This window comes from Kryptolebias marmoratus, linkage group LG14, assembly GCF_001649575.2.
Source record: "Kryptolebias marmoratus isolate JLee-2015 linkage group LG14, ASM164957v2, whole genome shotgun sequence".
In the NCBI taxonomy this organism is placed as follows: Eukaryota; Metazoa; Chordata; class Actinopteri; order Cyprinodontiformes; family Rivulidae; genus Kryptolebias; species Kryptolebias marmoratus.
Window position 1 is genome coordinate 509,842 of NC_051443.1, and position 13,786 is coordinate 523,627.

Consider the following 13,786-nt stretch of genomic DNA (forward strand, 5'->3'; position numbering starts at 1 on the left):
GCCCATTTTTGATTCCATTAAAATACTAAAATTTTTCGCGGGGGACAATTTTGGGTAAAGTTTGGTGACTTTTTGAATATGTTTAAACCTCCAAATTAGCGTTTCTATGCGGACAAGAAAAATAATAAGAAACAGTACAGATCCAATAGGCCTTCGCAGCCGCTGTCGCTGCTCGGGCCTAAATAGAATTTAGATCCTGCAGCGTTAACAGCATTTGCAACCTTTTCTTTTTACTAGTAACTCTACCACAAAATTAAATTGTACTGCTTGGACACGAGTACATCTATTTTACATTCAATAAAATGATTATTTTTTGTCTTACTGAACACCTTTGGGATGGTTATTTCAACCCAGGGTGAAAACCTGGCATGTATTTATACAAATTTGCACATTTTTTTATGGGAGGGGACAGGGCAGTCCCAGCAGCACCTGTGGCTGTTCCAGCTATTCCATGTATGAATGAAAGATGTGCACAAACATGGTTTCAGAAATCTGAATCGTTTTGTGCATAGACACTTTTTAAATGTTGTCCGTACACCAACTTTCAGTAGAAAAGCTGCACACTTTCATACATGAAGCTCCAGATCTTTATGGAAACAAAGAAAATGGAGACATGCTGATAGCAGGCAATGTAAAGAAAAAGAGAGACTGAACCAGACAATATGTACTTTTTATGCTGTTCACACATTTTCCTCATTTCAGAGACAAGACTGTCCAGCCAATGCTGCTACCTTGAATGCACTAAAATGTAGAGGCTTATTTATTTATTTATTTGAGCACTGTTCCATTTTAAAACAAACCAATGAATTGTCTTAGATATGCTGTATATTTTACATGTTCAAGTGAAGTTCTTGGTTTGTTTCTTCAGAGCAAAAATGCTAGGAATGCAGCTTGTTGCTGTTATGTACAATATAGGTATGTGTGTTATATGTACTATACTTTTTTATTTTAAGTATTAATACCCCCTCTCTCTATATTTTTTAAGTGTCTAAGCTGTTTTTGTGTTTAGTAAATGCTTAATTTAAATCTGCAGAATAAGAAAAGGAATGTCAGCATAGTTTACTGCCCATCAGCTCCCCTGCTTTACAATTCTCAATCTTGGTATTGGTCATAGAAAAATCTCTATTAGCCGACCTCTAATTAAAAACATGGTGCTAAATGATAATAGTTCTGAATTAATTCTGTCACCATACAGTGTACTTTTGTTTTTACATGTGAACTACCTTTGTGTACAGTGATTTTTTAAAATAAAGACAATAACCGTCTTTTGTTTGTTCACCTAGTTTCTTCCAGTAGTACTTATACTAACTATCAAATTTAATTATAATAAAAAATTTTTTTACTGGTTTATATGAAAGAAAAAATTATTATTATTATTAGCGTTACGATAAGAGAATTTAGGAAATGATTTTGCATAATAATGTGAGCAGGCTGCAGAGGAGAAAAGTCAGTTTCTGCATGATTCCCATGAAGGCATGGTCCACACAAACACCTTCAAGGCTGACAGGTGGACCTCAAACACACACAGCAGCACCCGACTAGCATCCAAATGTGCTCAATCAGATCCATTTCTTCTCCCTTAAATCTGGAAAAGTCTTTTTTGTCTTTATTCAATTGGTTAGTTCTATTTAACAGGAACATAACATCTTAGACCACTTTTCTGAAGTCCCCAGTTCATCTATAAGACAAATATGTTTTTTTATTTATATGGTTCACAGCAAGTTTAGAGAATTGCACAAGTTAAAAAGAGTAACTGTTCATATCACAAATAATCAAATAGTACAGACACAAGCAATACATTCATTTTCATGAATTTGCAAATTTCCATTATAAATCTGTAGCTAAACAATTTTAATCTTTTTAAACAATTTTGCAGCAAAATATTTTTTTTAATTTTTATCTTTAAATCCAAAATTATTTTGCTGCAAAATTGTTTAAAAAGATTAAAAGACAGATGCTGAAGATAAAGGATTCAAAAAATAAAAAAATCATCTCTCTCTTTTTCTATAATTATGCAAAAAGGTACAAGTAGTTTCCTGAAAGAGTGAAAACCTAATAAGTCATCTTTTTATCCAAGCTCTTTTTACAGGACTGAAAGGACAAGTTGTTTTTCTCTGAATCTGCTACGTATCATTATAAAATGAAAAAGTGCAGCATTGGCTGGATACAGGCTTGTTTCTGAAATAGGAAAAATGTGTGAATGGCATAAAAAGTCTCTTTCTTTTCTACATTGCTTGGTTTTAGTATTTCTCCATTTTCTGACCTGGAGCTTCATGTATGAAAGTGTGCAGCTTTTCTACTGAAAGTTGGTGTACGGACAAAATTTAAAAAGTGTCTATGCACAAAAATATTCACACTTCTGAAACCATGTTTCTGCACATCTTTTCTTCATACGCCCTAATTTACGTGGAATAGCTGGAAGAGTGTCTGTAAAACTGAGATTACAGGATGTTGCAAAGGTGAGTTTCTCTTCAGTTTAAAGTTTGTTTGATTGATTTTGGTTTGCTGTGGTCACTGTAAGCCATAATGTGCTGTGTGAATTACAGCCTGGAAAGTGTTGTGTCCCATCATAACTTTAACTAATTAAATGAAAAACACCATGGGTTAAAATTCTGACACAGAATTATGTAATTAGGCTCAATAACAGAGAAATCCACAAAAAGCAACTCAAATAACTCTGAATAATAAAAATGTAGTTCAGGTGTCTGACTGTGTTTAAGTGGCCAGGTGTGAGTTGACTCCATCAGACCACCCAAAGTGGATGACAAACGAGTAAACACACCCGTGTGTTATTATTCAGAAGTGAACCTAAACTTCTGCAGGTGACTTACTTTGCTGGGAGTCTTGAGTGGAGAAATGGCGATCTTTTTGCCAGGGATGGTTTGTATGCTCGAGCTGTGGGGCTCGGAGAGAGTAATAGTTTTTGATGTCATCACTGGGGAGGTTTGGGTCAGAACACGTCCTGTAAACAAACAACAGAACATCTGTAATAATGGCAGCAGAGTGCAGGTAACCATAGATTTGTTCCCTAATAAATGTACCTTGGATTACTGGAGTGACGGGTGTCTGAGGACTCAGACCTTTGCTGTTGACAGTTTTAGTGATGATAAACTTGATTGGAGCAGCTGAGGATGCTGGTGTTTTCTTGGGAATCTAAAGAGGAAAGCAAGAAAATCAGCACATTTCTTTTTAACATTTATAACATGATATCTGGATTTGAAAAGTTGGACTTTTTTCTAAAAATTAGTGAACTTTACTGAAAAAAAAATCTTGATTTAACTATCACCTACCACTGAAACATGAAAGCAGGTGTCTGCACATATAACCAACATATTTTATAAACCACCTAATGACTTTTGATGAAATTCTAAGAAAGTACTCACTGGATGTAAATCTACAACCAAATATTTTTGTGGAATCAACTTGATTTAAAAAAAAAAAAAAAGCCACCACAGCTGAGGAACCTTACCAAAGACAAAAACAGATTTTTTGGTGTGAAAGTAGCTAGAACTGCTGTGAATACTCAATGATGTTTATTATGTCATTGTCAATGTTTTTAGTTGACACATCTTTTTTTTTCCTTCTGAATGTTTCAGTATCAAGTAAGAACAACTTTTCTCCATGTAGCTGCGTATGTCAGTGGCGTTCCTGTCAGCTTTGTCCAAGCTGCAGTTTCAAACTATCGTTGTAAATACTGCAGATTCTGTCTGACAGCAGTTTTGAACAAATGGCTTCTAAAAGTTTCCAAAGGCTGAAGGAGTCTGAAGTATGGGAGTGCTTCAAGCTCACTGACAATAAAACTGGTTTGTATGCTCTGCAAGCTTGTTCTTTGGCTTAAGAGAAGCAGTGAACCTCAACAGGGCAACATCTCAATACAATGCCTGTATGAGTGTTAAAGGGATAGTTTGGTCATTTTTGAAATGATGTTATCAATAGTTAGTATTTATCAGCACGGAGTATGGAGAAAAGGGCAGAAATCTTCCTCCAGGCTAGCCAAATGGTTAATAAAACAAGTTTTCCTTAAAACCGACATTACATTACATTCCTGAAAACTATATGTGCCAATATTCAATTTCTATACTTTTCAATGAGTTTGTTTAGTTTATCCCTATTTTCTCAACCAAACATCTGTTTTACTACACAAACAGGTACTAGATTTTGTAAATTTTGCCAATTAAAGGGAAATCAAAGAAAATTATAATATTCATAATAAAAATAAAGTTAAAAATTGTAACTGAAAAGTGGCTTCTCCAAATCCATTAAAAAATAATGGATCACCTTGCTAAAAGTAAAGGTTAAAAAATGAAACAGTGGGTAAAGGCAGACGTCCTGAAGGTGTTCCCAGAAGAAACAATCCTGTTTCAGGTGCATCGGCTCTGTGAATGACTGAGCTAATAGTTTTTAAAATCTACATATTAATGGGCATTGCCACATACAGTGATATACACTTCCTGTTTCTTTTTTGCAATTCCTACAAGAGGGAGAAATTTAAAGATTCATTTTGTGTAAGAATTAAGGAGTAAAATGTTATACTGATTATCCTGAGCCGGTTCCATATGAATATCTTTTTGGTTAACACAAAGACATCTGACCAAGCCTTTGTCTTTTTCAAAAAACTCCCTTTTTTTCTCAGTATTAACAGTATTATTTTTCATACGACAAAAAAATGAATTTTTCATCATTAAGTGCAAACAGATTAAAGTAGAAAACTTCAATTGAATTTAGAATTTGTTGATCATTTGGGAATGCAAGATGTGATTTTACAACATGCCTCACCTGAAAACCAAAAAAAAATTCAAGTATTTCTTTTTCTGGATTTCTTTGACATAAAAATACAATTTTCAAACAGGTCTGAAACAAATCTTATTTATTTATTGAAGATACTTGCTCCTACGCCTTGTTATTGGTCAGAGGTTGTAAAGCGTGACCAGCATGTTTAGTAATATCATGACACATGACAGTATAAGTGTGTTCCCCATGAGAAGTGAAGCAGCACCATGCAGGGCTCTCCCCTGATAAAGGAAGTGCTTAAGCCAATCTAATATTATGAAGCCATTACAAGACCAGAGCCTGACCCCCCTCCTATCGAGAGGTAATCGTTACAGATTCATCTTTATTCTCAGTCTCTTTCAAAACAATATGAAATTTGAAAAGGATTTTTCAATATCTAACATAGCGCTGCTATTAATTTTAAGTAGCAGCACATACATAGTGTATAGTATCCCGGGGAGTACATTCATCTTAATCAAACTTATTCTACCCATCCAAGACAGCAGGAAATCAAACCACCTGTTGAGGTCATTTTTTAAATATAAATCATAATTGTTTTTAAATTTAATGTGTACAGCTCTTTAATATCTGCTGAGACTCTAATGCTGAGATATGTAAAACCTTAGGTTGAGCACTGGAATGGGAAACTGACAGGAGCTCCCCAGTAACCTGGATAACCCAGTGGGAAGGTTCTAATTGACTTTATAACCTGAGCTCAAGCCGAGGGGGCAGTCTTGACGAGTCCCTCTATGCAGGAAAAAGATACTGAATACTGAGATATTTACCAAAACCCTTGCAGTAGGAGATCTATACAGCACAAGCTAAACCCAAACAACACCTGCTCAGAATATTCCATAAATATGCCCATTCTACTAGATCAAAAGTTTCTCTCCATCTAGCAACACGGAAAGAACCTTCATTTTTGTCATATTTAAACATTGTATACCATCAGTGTGAACTCAGCTCGGTGGCCTAGAGGTAGAGTGTCCGCCCTGAAACTGGGAGGTCATGGGTTCAATTCCCGGCCGGGTCATACCAAAGACTGTAAAAACGGGACCCATTGCCACCCTGCATTAACGGATGGAATTGGGGGGTTAGATCACCAAATGATTCGCTGCTGCTGCTCACCGCTCCCTCAGGGGATGGGTCAAATACGGAGAACACATTTCACACACTCAGGTGTGTAACAATCAGTGGATCCTTCTTTCTTTCCTTCCTACCACTGAGAAATCCTGCAGTTAGTAATGCCTCTTCCATCTCCTTGCTAGAAGCTTGGAAAAGATTTTACAGCTTGTTCCGAGCAGAAAAAGGATCTGTAAGACCTTCAAAAACTGGCATTTTTTTGTCTGTTTTGTTTTGTTTCTAGAATCAGAGGAATTTGAGAAAGATTCAAAGTTGATGACGTGTCTCTCTATCAAATTATCCCATAAACTAATAGTTAGGGACCCCCTACTTGCTTTGGGGCCTAACCCATTAGGGCTGGGGGCTTTCTCCCACTGCAGAGATTTAACAGCTTCCAGAACTTCCTGACCTGTGATTAGCCTACACAGATCATTTCTACTTTCCTCAGGGTGGAGAGATACAAAGTTTTGATACTTTGATGAATATACAGTAGCTCTTGAGAAAACTCTTTCATTACTTTTTTTATAATTTTGGTTTTTATAGTGGAATTTACCTTTCATATTTCAGAATAAAGGTACTTTATAGAAAGTGGTTTTGCTTTGAGCTAAGCGATCAAGCAATAAACCAGGTTTATTCCCAGATTAAAATAGTCCATGTCTGGCATAGAATATCGATGACTCTGCCCTTTGAGTTAATAATTGATCTAAAGCGGATTTTACTGCTTCAACTTCTTTTTTTTCCCACACAGAAGTGGAGGGAGACATATTAAGCAGTCTTCTTTCTTGCTACTGTGTAAGAGATTATAGACTTGCTGACAACAGCCTTGCCTACTTCCCATATGGTAGAGGCTGACGCCTCAAGTGAGTCATTTGTAGAAATGAAAAGGCTCCATTGCTTTTCTAAATATGTCAAAAACGCAAAAAATGCTCCATATCCTACCCCTGCAACATAATGTTATTACTGAACTGGTCATCAGTCTTCTGCAGCTGGTGGATCAGCCTCATTAAATGCCCAGTGTTTGATATTAATGCATTAAAATGGACATAAGAGTAAGGCTACTATGTTGCACAACAGTTTTTATCAGTATTGGAGTTTATTAGAATAAGCCCCCATTAATATCAGATTTGGAAGCAACCTTAGCAAAAATAGACTTGCATAACCTTTAATGAGTCCTGTGTGGACAGCCCACCAACCAAACGGCTTTGTCTTAGTGTCTCTTCTTCGGTTTGATTTCATCGTGTTGAGAAAATCTTCTGCAACTCTTTGTGTGTTGAACACATGCTCTGTGCTGTTGTGGATTGCAGTCAGTGTAGCCGGGATGCACATATTAAAGCAGATGCCCTTGTTAATCAGTGCCTGACGCACACTGTTTAAAGTCCTCCATCGCTCTCAAACCAAAGATAAATCATGATGTATAAAGATTTGCTGTCCTTGCTAGTCCAGATAAGGCATCGCCCTGATTGCTGCCATTATCTTTGCTTTGTCCCTGAAGTTGTGAAGCTTGATTATCACAAGGCGGGAAAGTTCTGCTTCTCCAAATCCTCCAGCTTTGCAGCAACTACCTTCACTTTCTTCTCTGCTCCAGCAAGTTTCTCTTCTAGTCCGGTCATCACATCCTCCGCTCTGCCTCAGAGGGGCTTTTGTCTGACTTTATACTGTCATGGATATTCTTTTCAGTTTTCATAAACTTGGATAACGTTTTTCCCCTTAATGTCACTGAAGTTTAGGGCCTTGTAAATCAGAGTTGTGGTGCTTACTACAGGAGAGGGGTCCTCACTAACGTAGGTGCTGTTTGGCTAGCATCAGCAGTCGTCATTCTTGCTTGTTTTGAGATTACTTAAAATCCAAAGTCACTTCTCTTCTCACCACAGATTCTTAGACTGTTCAGACGTGTCAGGAGCAGACAATAGCAATAACTTGTATTAAACATAATTAAAAATGTGTGAGAGCATATAGAATAACATATGATAATGTTAGTCTCCATTATTACATTTCAAATAGTTGTGTTGTTTCTGTTTTTCTCCTCATTGTGAAGATAGAGAGCTATGTTACAGAGTTCCTGTAAAAGAAGGATTTCTCACCACAGCTTGTTGTATTCTCATTAATATCATTAGAACATGCTGAATATTCAGGCTTTTTATTTTTAAATCCATAAATGATCAGAGCTTCATCTTTTTTATTTGTCATATTAAAATTGGCACTTTAAACCGTATATTTTATACTTTTCTTTGTTTACATTATTTTTGTGATATAGGCCTACTGCAAATGCCAAAATGTATTGTGGAATATGAAATTGTGGATTATGATTTTTGGAATAAAATTAGTCATTTAAATTAACTGAATTATCAATAAATTAGTCAAAATTTTAAAAAAAGTAAATAATGGCAGCTATGGCTTTATTTAGACACCTGATAGGTGATGGTGATGACACAAGAGAAAGTGAGGAGTGAGGAAAATGTAGATTTATCAAAACTGATAGTCATCGTAATATGAAAAATATTATTGGACATCACAACTTTCTTTAACATCGCGAAGCCCTAATTTACAGTAGTAAATACTCCATTTACTAAGCAAATGATAAAACTCAGACAATTTTATAAACAAATATCACCAGTCAGGGTTTCTATACATTTCCCAATTTTAAATTTCAGACTTTTCAAGACTCAAATTTCCAGATTGTACTCAATTTGTAAGTCAATTTTCAGACCCCCTTTAAAGTCTAAGAACAAACATTTTTCATATACGTAGAGTACAGAATCTATATGAAAGCTGAACAGCAGGAAATAGTTTACCATTTCCAAAAAACCTTAAATGTGTTTTAAATGACTAAGTCCCTATGTCCCTACGATGCAGTTCCAGTCTTTTTCAATACATACATTGAGCTCTTTTTGCAAAAAAAAACTACCTGAGCTTTGGAGCAGGGCTGACTTAAGCCAAGTCTGTGTATGACAAATGGTCTGCAGGGAAGGGAAATAACGTTTGGAAACATTTTTTTATACTTATCCAGACCTGGAAAATCCTACAAATAAATTTTATACTTTTCAAGACATGATAGGAACCCTGACCATATATTTGTTTTGTTGTGCTATGAACACAAGTCAGTCAACATTACCTGTACAGTCTTCAGCTGCTGGGCTTGTAAAGTGGTCACCTGATTGCCAGGACTCACCACCATCGGTTTCAGCTCTGACCTTCCACCAATGGTCAAAACTTTAAATTGTGGTGTTTGCAACTTGGTGTCTCCTGAAGTCTGCGAAACGCCAGGTTTGCTGCCTGTGTGGGGTAACTGAAGAACTATAGGTTGTCCCGACTTTCCTATTGCTGTGACCAAAAGTTTTTGTCCTTCCTGTTTGATGATTTGGGGTGGAGTACCGACAGATTTCGCTGCTTCTGTGGCTTGAGACGAGGCCACTTTATTAAGAATGATCTGGTGGTTGGCAGGGGAGATGGCAAACTGAGTTGTAGGCTTCTGTAAACCACTTGGAGAAACAGTAGTCCCAGTGACACTGTCTGTAGTTTTGGTTGTGGCCATGGACGTAGCCAAGGCTGGTTTGATGGTAAGAAGGGGTGATGAAGTGGAAACTAAACTGGAGGGCTGACTTCCAGGGCTGACGCTGAGTGTGGAGTCTGTAGCTGCAGCCGTGGTCAGAGTCTGAGTCTGCTCCATCAAAGCAGCATGTGAACAAACGCTCACATTTTCAGAAGGCATGGGTACTTCTGTTTCCATTGGGACTACCATGTCAAGGCTGGCCTCAGACTGGGCTGCAGAGTGCGGGACGTCCTCTATGGCCTCGGTGTCCATGATTTCATCAGGAAGGAGGCTGTTCAGCTCTGGTGACACCACATCCATGCTTGTTGTGTTTCAGCTCTTTGTTAATCCTGGAAATAAAATAAAAAACTAACAATAAAGTATATTTTTACTGTGTCAAATACACAAAACACTGAGGCTCATCATAACTAGTTAATGTGCATACAAATTTAGCTTATTTACAACATACTGCAAGAAACAAAGAAATGAGACAGTCAAAGGCTAGCTAGTTAATCAGACATGAACAATTTGAGCTGTATGTTGGTTTATAGTTATCACACAGCACTGAAAGTCGAAGGAGATGCAAAAATGTTTTTGACCACATTTGTATTTGATTGTGTGTCTGTCTGTTAGCAAAATATCTCATGAACCACTAAACAACTTTTAACGAAGCTTTCAGGAAACATTCATTGGATATACATCTACAACTGATTAACTTTTAGAGCCATCTTGATTCAAGATGGCTGCTACAACCAATTGACCTTAAAATACACAAAATTGGCTACAGTTCAATCAGTGTTACAGATATCTTCCTCAGATTTTATGTGGTAGTCGCTCAGTCATTCACACCACATACTCCAAGATATGTGTGCAAAACCTCTGCGTCAAATTTTAAAGTTAACCCTGCTTGTCTGCAGGCAAAGTTTCTCATGAAGCACTGGACAGATTTTAATGAAACGTTTAGAAAGCAATTACTGGATTGCATCTACAACTGATTAGCTTTTGGAGTGAATCTAGTTTAAGATGGCCACTACAGATACTTGATATTAGCTAACACAAAAACGGCTACAATGCAGTCGGTTTTATATACATGGAGCTATAATTTGATGAGGTAGTAGCTGAGAGTCATTTGCAGCACATGCTTCGAGCGTGACGTCTTATTATAAGGCAGGAGATTTGCGCATAATGTTATTTTCATGATTCGACCAGAACGGATACAACACAAGATAATCTCAGCCTAAAACCTGAAACTCCGGCATGAAAGGCAGAGGGCGACATGCATTTCTTTCAGGAATGCGAGGCAGTTAATAATTGAGTGAGAATGGAGCTGGTTTTGACAGAAGCTGACAGCTGATGGTGGGTTAGCTAGGCCGCGCCGCTTTATCTCAGGCGGATCTTTGTCCTGCTGCACTCTGCTCAACATTAATCCACTGAAACGTACATATGAACCCCTTATCCGCCCCAAACCACACACACACACACACGGCCAACTGCTCTGAATGCTTCCACGTCCCTGAAGAAGTGCAGAGGATGTGCAGAATACAGGAAAACATCCCCAGAAGTGATGCGGCTGAGGGGGAAAGAGTCAAACCCTCCTGCTGGCTGCGTTACTATTTCAGGCCCGGGTTGGATTTCGAAAGATCCGCCATTTTCACCTCGTCATCAACTCGGTTAGCTCACCGGCTAACACACTGAGGAGGGCTTTATTATCCTTTACATTTCACTAACGGAGACAAGTCACCGCCAAACAAAGCGGCTACAGCAGAAATAAAGAGGAGTCTCGTTGTGAACTCTGCGCCACAAACAAGAACAAAACTCTTTCAGCACACTGACAATGTAAACAATGCTAACTGTCACCTGAAATATTTAATCGGAATGTATTTGGCCCGACAATCCAGTTCATACAACTGCGAATATAGTTTTCTACAAAGGCTTATTATTTTAAACAGTTAAAGACGACAAATCTTTAATTTGCCGTCCTCTTTGACTTCAAGTCAAGGTCCGTGTGTATACGCCAGTAAACCACAACGTTAAAAATCAATAACCACATCAGCCCTACAGCTCAGTAAACTTCAAACAGCTAAAGAAAGGTGGCTTGTTATATCTTAACTTATACAAAACAACAAAAACCGAAAAAGCCGCTTATCACTCCAACAAATCATGCCACTGTCCAGCTAAAGTAAACGTTTACTTTTCATTTGTTGGCACAGATTATTTCAAGCAAATACTATTAAAGTGTCTGTTGTAAGTCTGGTTTTGTATCAGCAAAGAGAATACTATATTTAATCTTAATTTCAAGAAAATACTCTGCTCCTTCGGCTCCCATCAGCTTCACTAACCCTACCCAGCGGGCAGGACAACTCTCTGTACCAGCAAAGTTACGGAGCTTGCTAACCCGAGCTAGCTAGCATATTTTTTCTCCACATTAAACACATTCCTAACTTTGCAGCTTTCAACTGGAGAGAGCGCAGTGAGACTTAGGAGGGGTCAATACAGAGTCGCGCTTACCCGACACTTTAACGCTGGGCAGCGTCTCCAGATAAAACAAGGAAAGGAAAAAAAGCGATTGTTCAAAATACCGCGCCGAGCGCCATTCCTCCCTGACATTTCACAGGCCGGCCACGCCCTCCACGCACGACGTCACTGATACGCAACACTTAAAGGTATAACGTCTGTATGGCAGGCCCTTGTGACATATAATCAAACTACACTTCCTTTTTCTGTTTATTATTATTTTTTTCTTTTTTATTAACATTTCCTCATATTGAAAACCCATTTCTGTGACTGAAAATATAGATATTTTAAGTCATAATCTTGACTTACTATCTCAAAATTATAATTTAACACCTCATAATTATAATATATCAGAATTCTGACTTCTCATAACTATTAAATATCTTGTAACTATAACTTAGCATCTCATTATTTCATAATTATGAGATTCTAAGGCATTATTTTGAGACAGTATCTTTATTATGAGTTGCTACATAAGAATTATGAGATAGTATCTCCTAAAATTGAGAAAGTGTCTCATAATTATAAAATGCTAAGTTGTAGTTTTGAGATAGTGTTTCATAATTATGATTTAAAGGATCTTTTCTTTCCTTTATAGTGCCAGATATAGGCTTTGATTTTATTTTTTTCTCAAAACAAACATAACAATTACAGTCATTCTAAATAAACAAAGTTAACAAAAAGTTTACTGAGACAAGATATAAGTAACATCCATAAATGTTAACAAATACAAGGAAAACCATAAATGAAAACATGATAAAAATGTGAGTTACAAAAATGTATTGATCATAGAAGTGCCAATCATTTGTGTTATAGCAGTTACAAAGTGTCTCCACTCTGAGAGCCACTAAAAGGTTCTGAGATTTTGTAGCTGGAAACATCATTGACTAATCTTTAAAAATTATTTGAGGTGATAATCTTTTACTCTTTCAAATAGCCTAAAATAATTACTTTTTATCTAATTATTAGAATTACTCTAATTACTTTTTTGGACATCAAAAATAGCTTTAACCTCTAGTCAGAATGTATTATGCATGAATTGCAGATATCTATATTAAACTAGCTATCTTAAAAAATAAAAAGATGGAAATTTTCCAATTTTTTTCCCATTATGTACTTTCAGCTCTAGGTATCCACAAGTAGCCTATTCACATTCCTTTTAGGATGAATACTGTACATATTTGTTGTGTTCTGATACAGAAAATGCATGTATGTTCTGTTACATTGTTGTTACTATTTCTGGTCACTAGATGACACAATTGTGACACAGTAGGGAAAATGAGATGGGAGGAGATTAAGCGGAGCAGACAGATTTATCATGGCCTCTGTCTTGATAACTGGCTTGTGATAAAGTTCTAGAGTTTTATAGGCCATTTACACCACTGTAAATCTAAAGAGTAAAACTGTCTCTAACATACTGGATAAAACTCAAAGGTAGCAAGGAAGAAAACCCATTACCCATTACAGTCACCTTAAAATATACACTGATGGCTCTAAGAACACAAAGGATGAGTGGGAATAGGGACATACATGCCAGAGTTTTAGATATGCATATCCAATGTGTTTTCACAGCAGAGATGACGGCAGTAATCATGAGCCTGCTGTGGGTGGAGGAGATAGGGTGGTGATGCGTATAGATTCAAAAACAGTCATAGAAAGTATACAGACAACAGAAACTATTACTACTATTAGAAATACACCACAGTTTGTTTAGGTTGCACAGGGGAGGTATAGCTGTACAATTTTGTTGGGTGCCAGTACATGAGGGAGTGAACAGTAATGAAATGGCAGACAAATTTGCTAAAAGGGCTTTTGGGAAATTAGCGGTCCCAATTCCTTTTGGGAATGGAG

At 37.0% G+C, this 13,786-nt stretch overlaps 1 protein-coding gene across 1 annotated transcript in view; it reads right to left on the bottom strand.

Annotated features, from left to right (window-relative positions):
* lin54 (lin-54 DREAM MuvB core complex component) overlaps positions 1-12,050 on the bottom strand; it is a 28,413-nt gene extending 16,363 nt beyond the window's left edge. Inside the window, exons 1-4 of the mRNA XM_017439499.3 lie at positions 11,930-12,050; positions 9,005-9,771; positions 3,042-3,153; positions 2,832-2,962 (exon numbers count right to left, since the gene is read on the bottom strand). Coding sequence (XP_017294988.1) covers positions 2,832-2,962; positions 3,042-3,153; positions 9,005-9,742 — 981 coding nt within the window. The 5' untranslated portion in view covers positions 9,743-9,771; positions 11,930-12,050. The remainder of the gene's footprint in view (positions 1-2,831; positions 2,963-3,041; positions 3,154-9,004; positions 9,772-11,929) is intronic.
* Between the last annotated feature and the right edge of the window lie 1,736 nt (positions 12,051-13,786).